We start from the raw sequence: 15,381 nt of genomic DNA on the forward strand, positions 1-15,381 counted from the left end.
GCAGAATGAATAATTATATGGATTTAAGAGCAATGTCCCACTAAGATTTTTAAAGAGCATAAAGAAACTTCGTGTTCACGTACAACGCAAATGTAAACATCAGATAAGTGTCAGAACAATAAGTCTTTATGCTTACACTAATAACCAATAATCATGTCAATTGCTTTTACTCAAGCGATCATCTTTTATTTACACCGCTGACTTGAAACATGTCCACACAAAACAAACCTGTTTCGGGCACCTTCGAAAAGTAAGGTTATGTAATGATTAGCCCACATTATGTAGTATTTTTAGTTCGCATTATGTCATTTGCTCTGGAGCTGTCCGTGGTGCTGAAGTTTCTTCCGCTAGCATTGCCATGTAAACTATACTTAATTAATAATAGCTTTATTTCCAAATACATCAGTTTTAAAGTAAAATTGCAAAAGTATAACTTAAAACCACAAGCGTATAGGTTTAAATGAAATGCTTAATTGGACAATTTACAGTCCAAAACAAAGTCAGGCGAGAACGGTCCAAAGTCGATCCAACACTGCATTTCAGCTTGATACAAACTCTATTCTTGACACACAACAGCGCAAGATATGCGGTGAATTTAAGGCAAACACTGCGATATGAGTAAGGAAAAGCACTACAAGTCGCTTAACACACTTAAAACTGAGATGAGATCAAATTTGGCATTAAATTATATAAAGACGAAATCGTTTACAGTTATACAGCCACATAAAGCAAATCTCTCTTTGTCGGTACTGCTGCACTGAATTACTTTGAGTCTTTAAAACTACAGAATAGTAAGCCTCTGCTCAAAAACGGACAAAGAAGTGCTCTTCGTAGAAAACTCCAGTTTTCGAATGCATCTTCCGTGTTTAATCTAAATATATCTAAAATGGGGTCTGTAAAAGGAAAGTAACAAAAAGAAATTAAGATGAACCAAGACTGGATTTCGTGTACGACTTCCAGCACCTCATTCTTAGGTGTACCAGCTTCATCTGATATGCGCATGGCAAATGGCACAATTACACATTAACTGCAATCACCTCCTTTAGTAAATCTTATTGTCAACTAGTAGCAAAAATATATTTAATTGTCAAGCATTTATCTGCTTCTTGAGGCCATTGTGCTGCGTAAGCAGACGAGAGTCATTTGCAAGATGAAATACTTAGCATGCAGCGCGGAACACAAGATGCAGTAATACTTGACCTTTCAGTGTAATTGTGGCACCAGTGAAATTCAGCGCATTCAGCCTTATGTGAATGGAGCCTTTCCCATCCAATGAACAAAAACTGCATTTTCATACCTTCCCATTTCTTTACTGTTTTTTTTTATTATTTATTTTGTTTCTCCTCAAAGAAAATTACTTTTGTAATGACACTGTCTTTTAGAATCCTACAATTTAAATGGTCAAATTTACACTGAGGCAAATTATCATGAACTGCAGAAATGTTCCGAAAAGAAAATACCTCATTTCTTGTTAGTTGTTGGGAAAGATATTAAACTGATGAATCGCCCGGAAAATGACCATTTGGTCATTTGTTCTATTTTGCTTTTATAGCAGAATCTTGAGGACAGCCCACATACTATAAGACTGGAGAGTCATACATTAAATATTTCTGCTAAATGCCATTCAAACCAAAACAAAGCTGCTTACAATTCTGAATATGAAGACAGATTTTTTTTTCCTGTGTCAGGCAGTATACATGCTCTTCTTGTTTAAGACTTCATCAATTATGTTGATTAAATGCATCAAGTAGCCTATGCTCTATGACATATCATATTAGTCCTGCACGATTTTGCCTATTTCTATCTGTGAGAGTTTGGGGTGTGCAAAGAAAGAGAAGACGGAGAGTAAGTCGGTAGTACGTCTTCCGAAATAACAAGCTTTTGTGAATATCATGAACTGCAGCAATGTTCCGAAAAGAAAATACCTCATTTCTTGTTAGTTGTTGGGAAAGATATTAAACTGATGAATCGCCCGGAAATGACCATTTGGTCATTTGTTCTATTTTGCTTTTATAGCAGAATCTTGAGGACAGCCCACATACTATAAGACTGGAGAGTCATACATTAAATATTTCTGCTAAATGCCATTCAAACCAAAACAAAGCTGCTTACAATTCTGAATATGAAGACAGATTTTTTTTTCCTGTGTCAGGCAGTATACATGCTCTTCTTGTTTAAGACTTCATCAATTATGTTGATTAAATGCATCAAGTAGCCTATGCTCTATGACATATCATATTAGTCCTGCACGATTTTGCCTATTTCTATCTGTGAGAGTTTGGGGTGTGCAAAGAAAGAGAAGACGGAGAGTAAGTCGGTAGTACGTCTTCCGAAATAACAAGCTTTTGTGAATAAGGATTTTATTTTAATGTTCTGAAATGTCGGAGTGGCTCCATTTTTTTTCTGTAGAACCGGAAGGAGGGATGCTATTTGCCCCTTTATAAAATATGTCATTAGGAAGAATTCATGTCACACAAAGGGACGGCAGTCAAAAATTGCCCCGCCACTGTTCAGTAATTATATAGTTTGCCCAGGCTGCGGGCTGTCATACGTCGAGGCAGGTGGCAAGTCCATCATGCAAATGGCTTGGCGGTGCCGCCATAATTAGCGAGCGCGAGTCGCCCAAATTAACAATTAGCTAACATGCAATTCTCTCTGTAAGCGCAGCGGCTCGCCGTTGTGTGACCATTGTATTACGCAGCCAAATTGCACGTATGGCGTATCATTTATCATTTCTGTGCTCAATTTACAATTCTATGGCAAAGAAAATCAGGGTAAACGTCTGTGACGATTAGAATTTCTGTGACTGGTTGTTCGGTTTCCCGGGAAAGCTATATGCACAATACAAATCACATACATTCAGGCCTATTTTACCAGTTTCAAAGACGCACCAACACTCCCCAAGTCAACCAGCCTTTGTAATTTCAGGGAATTAAAGCTTTTGAACGATTTCAAAATGATACAAAATAGCTATTCTTTTGACATGAATTATTTACTATTGAATTATTTTCCATTAGGACTAGAATTTATTGTTACTGTAGCCTATTAGGGATTGATAAATTAATTTGTACCACTAGTGTTGACATTTTTTTTGGCAATTCATAGCTAATGGTTCGCTGAAAAACCTCAAATGCTGAATCAACAAAACTGCAGCTACACATTTGCATACCGCCAAAATACAGCCATTATTTGGCGTGTGGCAACCTAAAATTGTTAGCTATGCCCACCTGGTCACCCCATAAAACATCATGCAGGTGTCAAAGAATTTGGATTTGTTTACATTTCAGTTTTAGTTTGGACTCTGTATCACCAACCGAGCCCAAGTGATCGCTTCAGGTTGTTGGTGAAAATGGAGGACGGGCCCATGCTGTGCAGCAGTTAAAAGTAATCCAGACCTAAGAGGTGCTGCTTTTTTAACCCCTCCAGTGATCTCCTTGCACCCGGCAGACTAAACGCCTCCCCAGCAGATAGCCCTAAACACAGCCCACCCACTTACTCATTATTCCGGGCTGCCCTCCGACATGACACTGGAACAAAGTAGGCGTTAAGCCACATTAGAGCCGGGATGGGAGCCTGTTATCAGTTAATGAAGGGAAACACATGCGGGGCGATACACAGTAGCCGATCAATAGCGCGCTCGGACAATGAGCGACTGCTCACAAAAAAGAGAAATGCAAATCAATTAGAAACCTTGTTTGCTTCGGGCCCGCTCAGTCTATTCCCAGCAATTACATGTTCATTAAAGCTAATTTAACCGGGATGCTGCCGCAGGGACAACAACAGTTGTTTGTTGCTCCATCATTTTCAAAGGCAGAGAATGACAGCATAATGCGTTATAGCTTAATGGCGACCGTCCACAGGGAGATTTCCCATTATGTGGCTTATTAATTTTATCCCAACCCCAAAAAAAGCGACCTTCAAAACAGGCTAATTTTGAAGACATCAAATGCGTACCAAGATGTCAGGAATGGTCTTAGTCATTTCATAAGTGACATTTTTCTTGACAAAATCTCTGATCATACACTCTAAAAAATGCTGGGTTGTTTCAACCCAACTTTGGGTCAAATATGGATTACCCCAACTGTTGGGTTAAATTTTTACATTAAATTTTTAACCCAAAAGTTGGGTTAGTCCATATTTGACCCAAAGTTGTGTTGAAATAACCCAGCATTTTTTAGAGTGTACATTCACTTTAAATGCAAAAATAACTCTATACCAGTGGTTAACGATCCATGAGTGCAAATTTTAGATGTCTCCTTTATTAAACACACCTGATTTATATGACCAGCCATAGAGGCTTCAACACCTGAAGTAAGGGTGTGTCAGATTAAAGAAGACATCCAAAATGTGCCAAGGTTGAGATATCATTAAGCATGATTGAGGATGACATTGCTTTTTCATTTCTGCATCACACTGCTGGCATGGTACCCGTGGCACCAAATGTATCCAAAACAAGGAATGGAAAGGGCTCCCTGACTCGGCTAATGAAGTTCCTCTGCCCGCTAAGACAAGAAACACTTCAGACACCTTCAGATACACCAGTTTGGCAGTGAACACGTGTAAGTTTGACTCAGCTCTTTCATATTATAAGAAGATCTTTGCCAAATCGACTGCCGATTGAGAGCCATTTTGAGTAAGCATACTTGACACGAGCTATAGTGACACGCTGAATTTTATCTGATGAATGGTAAATGAAAGGGATTAAAGCTAAAATCATCCACATGATTGCACGGCTGTTCTTTCCAGGAAAAAAAAGTCTGCATGGGGTGGATTCATGGTGGCAACAAAATGCATTTATGAATTAGAATGACTTCAATCAGTCTGGAATAGAAAAGAGCATAGATATCATACATGTGAATGCTTTTGTTCATAAGTATGTTGAGTATTCGAGATATTAGCATTTATTTCAGACTATCCAGTTTTAGGATATTCAGTCACAAATCTATCAGATAAGATGGACATTTGCAACAACTTTTCGTTAATTTGGTTTTATAGAGTTTTACACTACAGCACCAGTCTGACTTAAAGAGATAGTTCACCGCAAAATGCCAGTTCTCTCACTGAATCACCGTCAAGCTGTTCAAAACCTGTATGACTTTATTTCTTCTTCAGAACACAAGGGAATATATTTTGAATAAATATTGTTTTGCACATACAACGAAAGTCAATGGAGTCCAAAACAACAATGGACCCCTTTGACTTTAATTATATGGAAAAAAAAAACTTTTTTTTTTTTTTCAAAATATCATATTCTGTGTTCTACAGAAGAAAATCATATAGGTTTAGAATAACATTTAAATTAAGAATTTTTGGATGATCCCTTTAACTGAAAGTCTAATTACTTTTCTATTATTTAATAGAAAAACTTATAGTAGTTGCAATTTCATGTACTTGCTGTGGGGTTTTTCTACATTTTCTCTTAAAAGAGATTTATTTCATGAGAACAAAATTGAGTGTCCACAATTTCTGATGCTGTGAATGGCTTCTTCATGTTGTACGGTGTGTCTAATAAAGCACATTATGATAATATCTAATAAAGCCCAACATGCTCCACTTGATTTGCTACTTCATTTATGTTGTTTCAGTGTGATTTAAGAGCGAAACATATTCGCTTGCTGGTAATGTTGACGTTGCTCTTTTTGTGCACAATGAATGGTCACCTGGGGCAACATAATATGGCTAACTTAATATTTTTAAGCTTCTCATTAACACCTCATTCACAGCCTCGTGTTTGCCATCTTGAAATGTCATATACAGTATTACGGCAGTGGTGTGCAAAGACTTTTTGCCACGTGATCATGCAGACCCCTGCCCCCGTTTTCAAGCCCCCCCGATTCGAGTTAGCTTCCTAGTGCAGGACTGTGGCATGCTGTGTTTTGGCAGAAAATCAATAAAGGGGAAAATCTGCTCTAATCATCTGCACATTTACCATCACAATCAACAATCAAAGCCAAGACCTGAGTCTTTATTTGTCGGCCTGAGCTGCCCAATTTTCCCACTGTGAAAGGCAGGGTAAATTAGAACCCTTGGTTCCTGTTAGCAGCTCTTAATGGCTCTGATTTGTGAACTGCTAAATGAGGTTATGTAAATTGATCCTGAGTGCAGGCAGGGGCCCCCAGGTGACAGGTGCAGCTTCCTGTGAGCGCGGGCAGAGGGGGAGTTATGAGACAAGGAGGGCTGCAGGAGCAAATCCCCATCAATACAAGACACAACAGTATTAGATGGATTTTCAATTAAACTCTTAAAAAGTACAGTTGACTTTCATTAGGGAAGAAATAATTGTAATGTCTGCTAATTGTCTGTGTGTTGACTTCAAGACAATGTAACTAAGGTGCTGCTACAAAATCGACTCATTACACAAGAGAGGAAAATGGCATTAAAACATTTGGTTTTCTTTCATCCTTCATTTTTTCTTTGTTTTGTTGATCAGTTGGTGTTTCTCTTCACCACATACAGAATGTTATATTGTAGAATATTATCAAAGATGTTTCTTATTATGTAAATTTAGGACCAAGAATTTTCAAAGAACTAGACATTTCTCACCTGGTGGGTAGTGAACCAAGACAGGTCTGTTATGATAATGTCAGCAAAAGCAGTCCTAATATTTTGCCCCACATACATCTCTTACTTGGTGAGCTAGTCACAATTTTTTTTTTTTTTAGTTTTATTTCACCTTTCAGAAAACTGGACTGTGCATTATTTACATTTCCATTAGCCTTCCTATAGCTCAAAAACTAGAGTTTGAATTCAATGTAAAGTGAAAGTGACGTGACATGTGGCCAAGTATGGTGACCCATACTCGGAATTAGTGCTCTGCATTTATCCCATCCAAAGTGCACACACACAGCAGTGAACACACACAGCAGTGAACACACACCCGGAGCAGTGGGCAGCCATTTTTGCTGCGGCGCCCGGGGAGCAGTTGGGGGTTCAGTGCCTTGCTCAAGGGCACCTCAGTCGTGGTATTGAAGGTGGGAGAGAGCGCTGTACATTCACTCCCCCCACCTACAATCCCTGCCGGTACGAGACTCGAACCCGCAACCTTTGGGTTACGAGTCAGACTCTCTAACCATTAGGCCACGACTTCCCCTAAAGTAAAGTCACTTTGTATAAAAAGTGCCTTCTAACTGCATAAATTTACTAAATAACCCTCTCATTTGACAGGATGGTGTTCTACCAAATACTGTACAAACTTAATATATTGATAAGAAAATCACTGAGCTGTTCTGTAAACAAGAAATTATGAAATAATGAAGCAAACTGACAAGGTATAAGTTGGTATACTGTGACTTTGTTCATCATTACAGTAAGTCCAATAAATTTACAATGGAAACAATGTTCTGTTACTCCTGCATCATTTTTTAAAAAATGTTTTTCTTCTGTTCACAGCATTTCACAATGTTGTATTATTGATCATTTAAGTAATATCTCCATGATTTTAATAGAAAATATCCATACTTCATGCAGAAATTATGCACAAAACAGGCTGCTTTCTAGAAACATCAGCAGAAATATGTTGCGAATGCATAGAATCTTACAGATTCGGATGTGGTGTACCTAATATACCTAAGAGATGAAAACATGGCTGACAGGGCTGCTTCCTTTAAAATCTGATCACTATTTGTACAGCAGATATAGATGAAAGCACCTGAGGTCACTATTACATATTAGGTATGTCTTAGATATTTCTAAATTGAATGGTCCTCTTCATGTGTCCTGCTGTGTGGGAATATGCTATACAGCAGAGTGTAAGAGGATGTCAAGTGTTACAGTTCTCTTCCAACTGGAGGAATTAAAGAGCGCCACAGAAAGGACTGGAGCTGAAAGGTTTGTCTCCAAAACCCTTCCTAAAATGATTAACCCTTCCAGAAGACATTACAGGGTTCAGCACCGAGCACTTGTGCTTTGTCATTGATGGTAATTGTTCTTTTTCTCAGTTGTTGCATTCATCAGTCTCCCCATTATATGGAAAAAAATAAGAAAAAATGTATGAATAGACGAGGGAGATTTTCCCACACTTTCTCGGGACAGAAAAGAGCACCATTGTGAGCAGCTTCCCATCCCTGTTGCCCTTACACTATTGTTTGACAGTCAGCTATAAACGGGCAGTGTGCCTTTCAAAACGCTCCCTGGAAGAAAAACTTTGAGTGGTGAGCACAATCTGACAAGTATCCGTTAAAGAGTGAAATGTCTGACGTTGAATATGATGGATACTGAACCAATGTCAAAATCCTTCAATTTGTCTTAAAGGTCACATTTTTTAGCCACAATATACAAGCTCAACTGAGTTGACACTAATACTTTATTTTAAAGTGTCCTGGTTACAGTGTAATAGACAAATAAATATGGAGTAAAATAACAACACACACTTACAATAAAGTGAGGAATTGGTTTAGGGTAGTTGCTTAATCAGGCATAAATTACTGTTATTATTACTATACATACATGAAACATGTAACAAGGACATAGTATATAAAGTGTCATATTATTATAGCTTCACAGTCTACAGTAGGCTATATGTATAAAACATGATAAAAGGGTAAGTATAGAGAATTATATGGTACTTAAGGGTTTTCCAAAAAATACAACGGTCATAGTACATGACCAGAAAATATGGTATTACCTTGGTACCATGTCCAAAAAACATTTTATCTTAAAAAAAAACAAAACAATATAGATGCATTGTCTAATGTGGCATAATAAAAACACAACAGAACGTAATACAAGATAGTGAACATAATAATAAATAATAAATGTTAAACACATTAAATATGATTTTTCAAACTTTTAAAGGTGGGGTAAGCGATTTCTGGTAGCCAATGTTGACATTTGAAATCATCAAAACAAACACGCCCCTACCCCAAAAGGGCCTCGCCCCTATTTTGATAGCTCCGCCCCACACATACGTACGCAACCGCTCCCTGGAAGAAAAACTTTGAGTGGTGAGCACAATCTGACAAATATCCGCTAAAGAATGAAATGTCTGACGTTGAATATGATGGATACTGAACCAATGTCAAAATCCTTCAATTTGTCTTAAAGGTCACATTTTTTAGCCACAATATACAAGCTCAACTGAGTTGACACTACTTTGATTGACAAGGGAAGTGATTAACAAGAAGAGTGACATTCTTATGACTCAGAACAAACCAGATCTTGACTACATCGACCACTATAAAAAAGGTAGGTAGTATGAATAATGTTAATATAGCATGAATAATGTTAACTGGCTACCCAGAAACAAATGCATTAACACTGGTATTTTTACCCTTTAAACTGTTACAGTATGTTATATAATATATGACACAAAGGGTTATAAAACATGTTTATACTTTATTTTAAAGTGTCCTGGTTACAGTGTAATAGACAAATAAATATGGAGTAAAATAACAACACACACTTACAATAAAGTGAGGAATTGGTTTAGGGTAGTTGCTTAATCAGGCATAAATTACTGTTATTATTACTATACATACATGAAACATGTAACAAGGACATAGTATATAAAGTGTCATATTATTATAGCTTCACAGTCTACAGTAGGCTATATGTATAAAACATGATAAAAGGGTAAGTATAGAGAATTATATGGTACTTAAGGGTTTTCCAAAAAATACAACGGTCATAGTACATGACCAGAAAATATGGTATTACCTTGGTACCATGTCCAAAAAACATTTTATCTTAAAAAAAAACAAAACAATATAGATGCATTGTCTAATGTGGCATAATAAAAACACAACAGAACGTAATACAAGATAGTGAACATAATAATAAATAATAAATGTTAAACACATTAAATATGATTTTTCAAACTTTTAAAGGTGGGGTAAGCGATTTCTGGTAGCCAATGTTGACATTTGAAATCATCAAAACAAACACGCCCCTACCCCAAAAGGGCCTCGCCCCTATTTTGATAGCTCCGCCCCACACATACGTACGCAACCCAGGCAACGATTAGTTCTGTGAAAATTGCCTTTGTTTTGATTTCGCACATTTTGGAACCACGATCAGAGAGTGGCAAGCCTAAAGGAAGTGAGGTCATGTTATACAGGAGCGCGTTAGTCCAATCAGCGCTGCCGTCAGGAGCGGAAGTATGATGGCGGTGGACGGAGACAGACGCGATGCGTGTGCTGAAAGTAAACAGGAGCAGCGAAGCAACCAGATTTCACATCATGGAAGACGCCGAGATGTGTTCAGAGACTGCGTTGGCTCCATTATCCAGTCCCTCGCTGAGTTTGGCGCAAAGGTTTGTGTAAATAAGATGCACGCGCTTTAAAACAGGGCTGGTAAAAGTGGCATAGTGTCACAATTTATAGAGCACGTAACAGTTATTTTTATGGACCATTTGAGTCTTATAAAGCCTGTAGTAGAGTTTCAAAGTAACAAGATCACCCATGTCGTGGTCTTTTATGATTTATCTACAGTAGCAAACAGCAAGCAATAAAAACGAATGCATATGTTTATTCTAATATTGCTGCTGAAATAAACATCACCAGCCTGAGACTGCTTGGTTGTCTCATCTGGTCTAGCTGATCTTGCCTGTTTATGCTGGTTTTACTCCCTGTCTGACCAACGGACAACTGCCCAAAATCCCTCTCATAAACAATAAATAGACGACCATCAATAAACAGACCAGCCTAACCAGGCCGAGAGATCACCTAGGCTGGTTTAGTCTTTTAACACCTCAGCAGAGATACTCATCAAAAGCAAATGGACAATTTAGAAACAACAACAACAATAAATAATTTTCTCTTGTTTTCCAGTTAAAAGTGGGTGATAAAGTGTTGAGCATCAATGTCAACAATGTAAACATCTCTGAACTTCAGCCATCTCACGTGTACACATGTTTACAACAGCACATCTCCAAACTACAGGTAAAGATTGTTGTATTATATGCGTTATATAATTCAATTAGCACACTTTTATGGAATACTTGATTCTGAGTGATCAATTACAGCGTCCTGTTTGTATATAATTACAACTGAACTAAATAACTGACCAAATTAAAAAAATATATATTTTTTTTTTTTTGCCATTAATTTATTTGACTTATTGTATTTGCATTATAATTATAATAATTATTATTATTATTATTATTATTTGCATTCATATTTTTTATTTAATTTTATTATTTTTATTTATTTATTTTTTTTGCAGCTGCTGCTTAGATGTGTACTGGACCTTACCCAGGATAGACACATTAGTTTTATTTTATTAAGCCTAGCTTAATTTAGTGATATATGTATATATATATATATATATATATATATATATATATATATATATATATATATATATATATATATATATATATATATATATATATATATATATATATATATATATATATATATATATATATATATATATATATATATATATATATATATATATATATATATATATATATATATATATATATATATATATATATATATATATATATATATATATATATATATATATATATATATATATATATATATATATATATATATATATATATATATATATATATATATATATATATATATATATATATATATATATATATATATATATATATATATATATATATATATATATATATATATATATATATATATATATATATATATATATATATATATATATATATATATATATATATATATATATATATATATATATATATATATATATATATATATATATATATATATATATATATATATATATATATACACACACACATATACATACATATATTATAAACCCTGACAAAGCAAAACAAAATCTTTCTCTTTCGATTCAGTGTTCTGATCACCCTGACAGGGTTTATTTTAGGATGATGATCACCTGACTGTACATTATCCCCATATGTATTTGCCTAAACCATAATTTGGCATAGGTACACATTGAAACTGAGAGATGGAGCAAGGGGCAGACGAACTGTCTGTTATCACTTTATTATAATTTTTTTTATTCTTCCAGTCAGTCTCTGAAAATCTGAAGCAAATGGCAGAGTCTGAAGGCCACTCCAACCCGGGCAACACTGACAGAAAAGAAACAGCAGACACATCTGAGCAGATGGTGGTTGGCGCAGAGCATCCCACATCTGACCACTGCATCGCCCATGAGGATCGTAACAAGACTCAAATCAATGATAATGTGCAGATAAAGGCTGCTAAATCTGAGGTAAAACATCTCAAACACACCACTGCACAAAATGTAGGTATATTGTATATATGTGTATATTATATAATGTGATATAATTTAAAGTAACATAATAATAATATTATAAAAATTTGATTTTGTTCATTTTAAGTAGTTTTTTTTTTTTTTACATTTTATCCTTGTGTTCTCACAAAGAGGAGTGAGCATATTGATAAATAAAAACTGAAAATCTTTCAAACAACTATGTCAAGTTTTTATCCTGCCAGTGATAAATGCATTAAATTGTATAATATTTTGTCCAATTTAATTGAACAGTTAGGCTATTATTGGTTTTATTTTGTATTTACCAATGATTATTGTTGGACCAAATATTCCCTTTTTGCAAGCATTCAAGCAGTCTCTTTTCCCAAATGCAATTAAAGTTGAATGTTTGACAATAGCTATTTTTTATTCCCATTTAATCTGCCCCAGTTGGTCAGTCATAGGGAGTGTGAATTGCTATCTATGGACAGATAGTTGAGAATGAATGGAAGGCTCCTGCACTGCTTGCTTTCCTTCAGAGAGAAACAAATAGCCACCCACTTTGAGAGTCCTGAGAGAGGTCCTGGTCCTTGCAATATATTTATATATATATATATATATATATATATGTATATATATACACACATACATATATATATATACATACATATATTATAAACCCTGACAAAGCAAAACAAAATCTTTCTCTTTCGATTCAGTGTTCTGATCACCCTGACAGGGTTTATTTTAGGATGATGATCACCTGACTGTACATTATCCCCATATGTATTTGCCTAAACCATAATTTGGCATAGGTACACATTGAAACTGAGAGATGGAGCAAGGGGCAGACGAACTGTCTGTTATCACTTTATTATAATTTTTTTTATTCTTCCAGTCAGTCTCTGAAAATCTGAAGCAAATGGCAGAGTCTGAAGGCCACTCCAACCCGGGCAACACTGACAGAAAAGAAACAGCAGACACATCTGAGCAGATGGTGGTTGGCGCAGAGCATCCCACATCTGACCACTGCATCGCCCATGAGGATCGTAACAAGACTCAAATCAATGATAATGTGCAGATAAAGGCTGCTAAATCTGAGGTAAAACATCTCAAACACACCACTGCACAAAATGTAGGTATATTGTATATATGTGTATATTATATAATGTGATATAATTTAAAGTAACATAATAATAATATTATAAAAATTTGATTTTGTTCATTTTAAGTAGTTTTTTTTTTTTTTACATTTTATCCTTGTGTTCTCACAAAGAGGAGTGAGCATATTGATAAATAATAACTGAAAATCTTTCAAACAACTATGTCAAGTTTTTATCCTGCCAGTGATAAATGCATTAAATTGTATAATATTTTGTCCAATTTAATTGAACAGTTAGGCTATTATTGGTTTTATTTTGTATTTACCAATGATTATTGTTGGACCAAATATTCCCTTTTTGCAAGCATTCAAGCAGTCTCTTTTCCCAAATGCAATTAAAGTTGAATGTTTGACAATAGCTATTTTTTATTCCCATTTAATCTGCCCCAGTTGGTCAGTCATAGGGAGTGTGAATTGCTATCTATGGACAGATAGTTGAGAATGAATGGAAGGCTCCTGCACTGCTTGCTTTCCTTCAGAGAGAAACAAATAGCCACCCACTTTGAGAGTCCTGAGAGAGGTCCTGGTCCTTGCAACGTTATGAAGTGGATGTTCATTACACTCTGAAATTGCATGTGGGCGAAGGACAAGGAGGCCCTCATTTTTTATTGCTTATTTATTTACAGTCACTGCAATAAAAGGCCCAAGCAAATCACAACTATCTGAAATGGTTGCGTGTGAGAAATATTTTGATTTTTGGAATCGTGTCCACTGCGGTCACTTGTTTGTCATGCAGCCCATATTGCCTAGTGTTCCTCATTATAACTAAACAGCAAAAAAGAAGACAGTGGATTGATTTTTTTTCTTCAATAGCTCATCAGTCCAACTCTCATTGCTCTCTCTCTCTCTCTCTCTCTCTCTCGCTCATTTTCTCAGATTGAACGTAGGATATCTGCATTTATAGAGCGCAAACAGCTGGAGATCAATGAAAACAATGTGAGGGAGTTTTGCAACGTGATCGACTGCAATCAGGGTGAGAATGGGAGGGCACTGGCGGCATGGGGGGGTGGTCAGATTACTGCACAATTGCCAGTGTTTGTAAGAGTACTGATTTCCACGGGGTGTGAGGCCAGAATGCACCCATCATTCACAGACTAAGTCCTTCAAATACAACCAGGTGTTAAAAGCTCTTTATTTCTGCCAAATCAGGTCATTTGCTTTGGACATTTACGTGGTCTTATTATTGCGTATGTGTAAGGCAGTGATTAATTGATCATTAATCAATTAATCTGCAAATTAACAATAACTTTGTTTTTCTGTGTGGTGTATAGAGGACAGCTGTGCAAGAACTGATGCAGTATTCACACCATATCCTGGTTTCAAGAGTCATGTCAAAGGTTAGACTCCTGTTCATTTTTGTGATATGGAAACTCAAATCTGCTGTTCAAAATTTTGGCCTCAGTAGGATTTTATTATTATTATTGAAAGAAATTAATACTTTTATTTCGCAAGGATGCATTAAATTGATTGAAAGAATCGCGGTAGACATTTATAATGTTAAAGGGGTCATATGATACTGCTAAAAAGAACATTATTTTGTGTATTTGGTGTAATGAAATGTGTTTATGCGGTTTAAAGTTCAAAAAACACATTATTTTCCACATACTGTACATTATTGTTTCTCCTCTATGCCCCGCCTTTTCGAAACACGTCGATTTTTACAAAGCTCATCGTTCTAAAAAAGCGAGGTGTGCTCTGATTGGCCAGCTATCCAGTGCATTGTGATTGGCCGAATACCTCAAGCGCGAGACGGAAATGTTACGCCCCTCACATACTGTTGATGCCGTGTCCGGCCGGAGCGACGAGACATAAACATTAAAACCCATTACAAAAAAGGCATTTGTTGCATCCAGTGGGGACATAATGACTTATACTGTCTTTTTACACGTTGCGTTGCATCGCGCCGCGTAAACATAAAACCATGTCTGCATTTGTGATCGGAGAAACAACAAATAACAAGCCCTACTCTACACTGCTCAAAAAACTCGCTTTAAATATAAAAAAAATAAAACATAAAAACTCTTTAAATATAAAAAACT

At 35.9% G+C, this 15,381-nt stretch overlaps 1 protein-coding gene across 1 annotated transcript in view; it reads left to right on the forward strand.

Annotated features, from left to right (window-relative positions):
- Nucleotides 1-10,057: 10,057 nt before the first annotated feature.
- LOC107741859 (MAP3K12-binding inhibitory protein 1-like) overlaps nt 10,058-15,381 on the forward strand; it is a 10,928-nt gene continuing 5,604 nt past the window's right edge. Inside the window, exons 1-5 of the mRNA XM_016554666.1 lie at nt 10,058-10,249; nt 10,767-10,877; nt 11,977-12,180; nt 14,219-14,315; nt 14,614-14,679. Of these exons, the coding sequence (XP_016410152.1) occupies nt 10,097-10,249; nt 10,767-10,877; nt 11,977-12,180; nt 14,219-14,315; nt 14,614-14,679 (631 nt within the window). The 5' untranslated portion in view covers nt 10,058-10,096. The remainder of the gene's footprint in view (nt 10,250-10,766; nt 10,878-11,976; nt 12,181-14,218; nt 14,316-14,613; nt 14,680-15,381) is intronic.

This window comes from Sinocyclocheilus rhinocerous, unplaced genomic scaffold, assembly GCF_001515625.1.
Source record: "Sinocyclocheilus rhinocerous isolate Xijiao unplaced genomic scaffold, SAMN03320098_v1.1 scaffold1157, whole genome shotgun sequence".
Classification (NCBI taxonomy): domain Eukaryota; kingdom Metazoa; phylum Chordata; class Actinopteri; order Cypriniformes; family Cyprinidae; genus Sinocyclocheilus; species Sinocyclocheilus rhinocerous.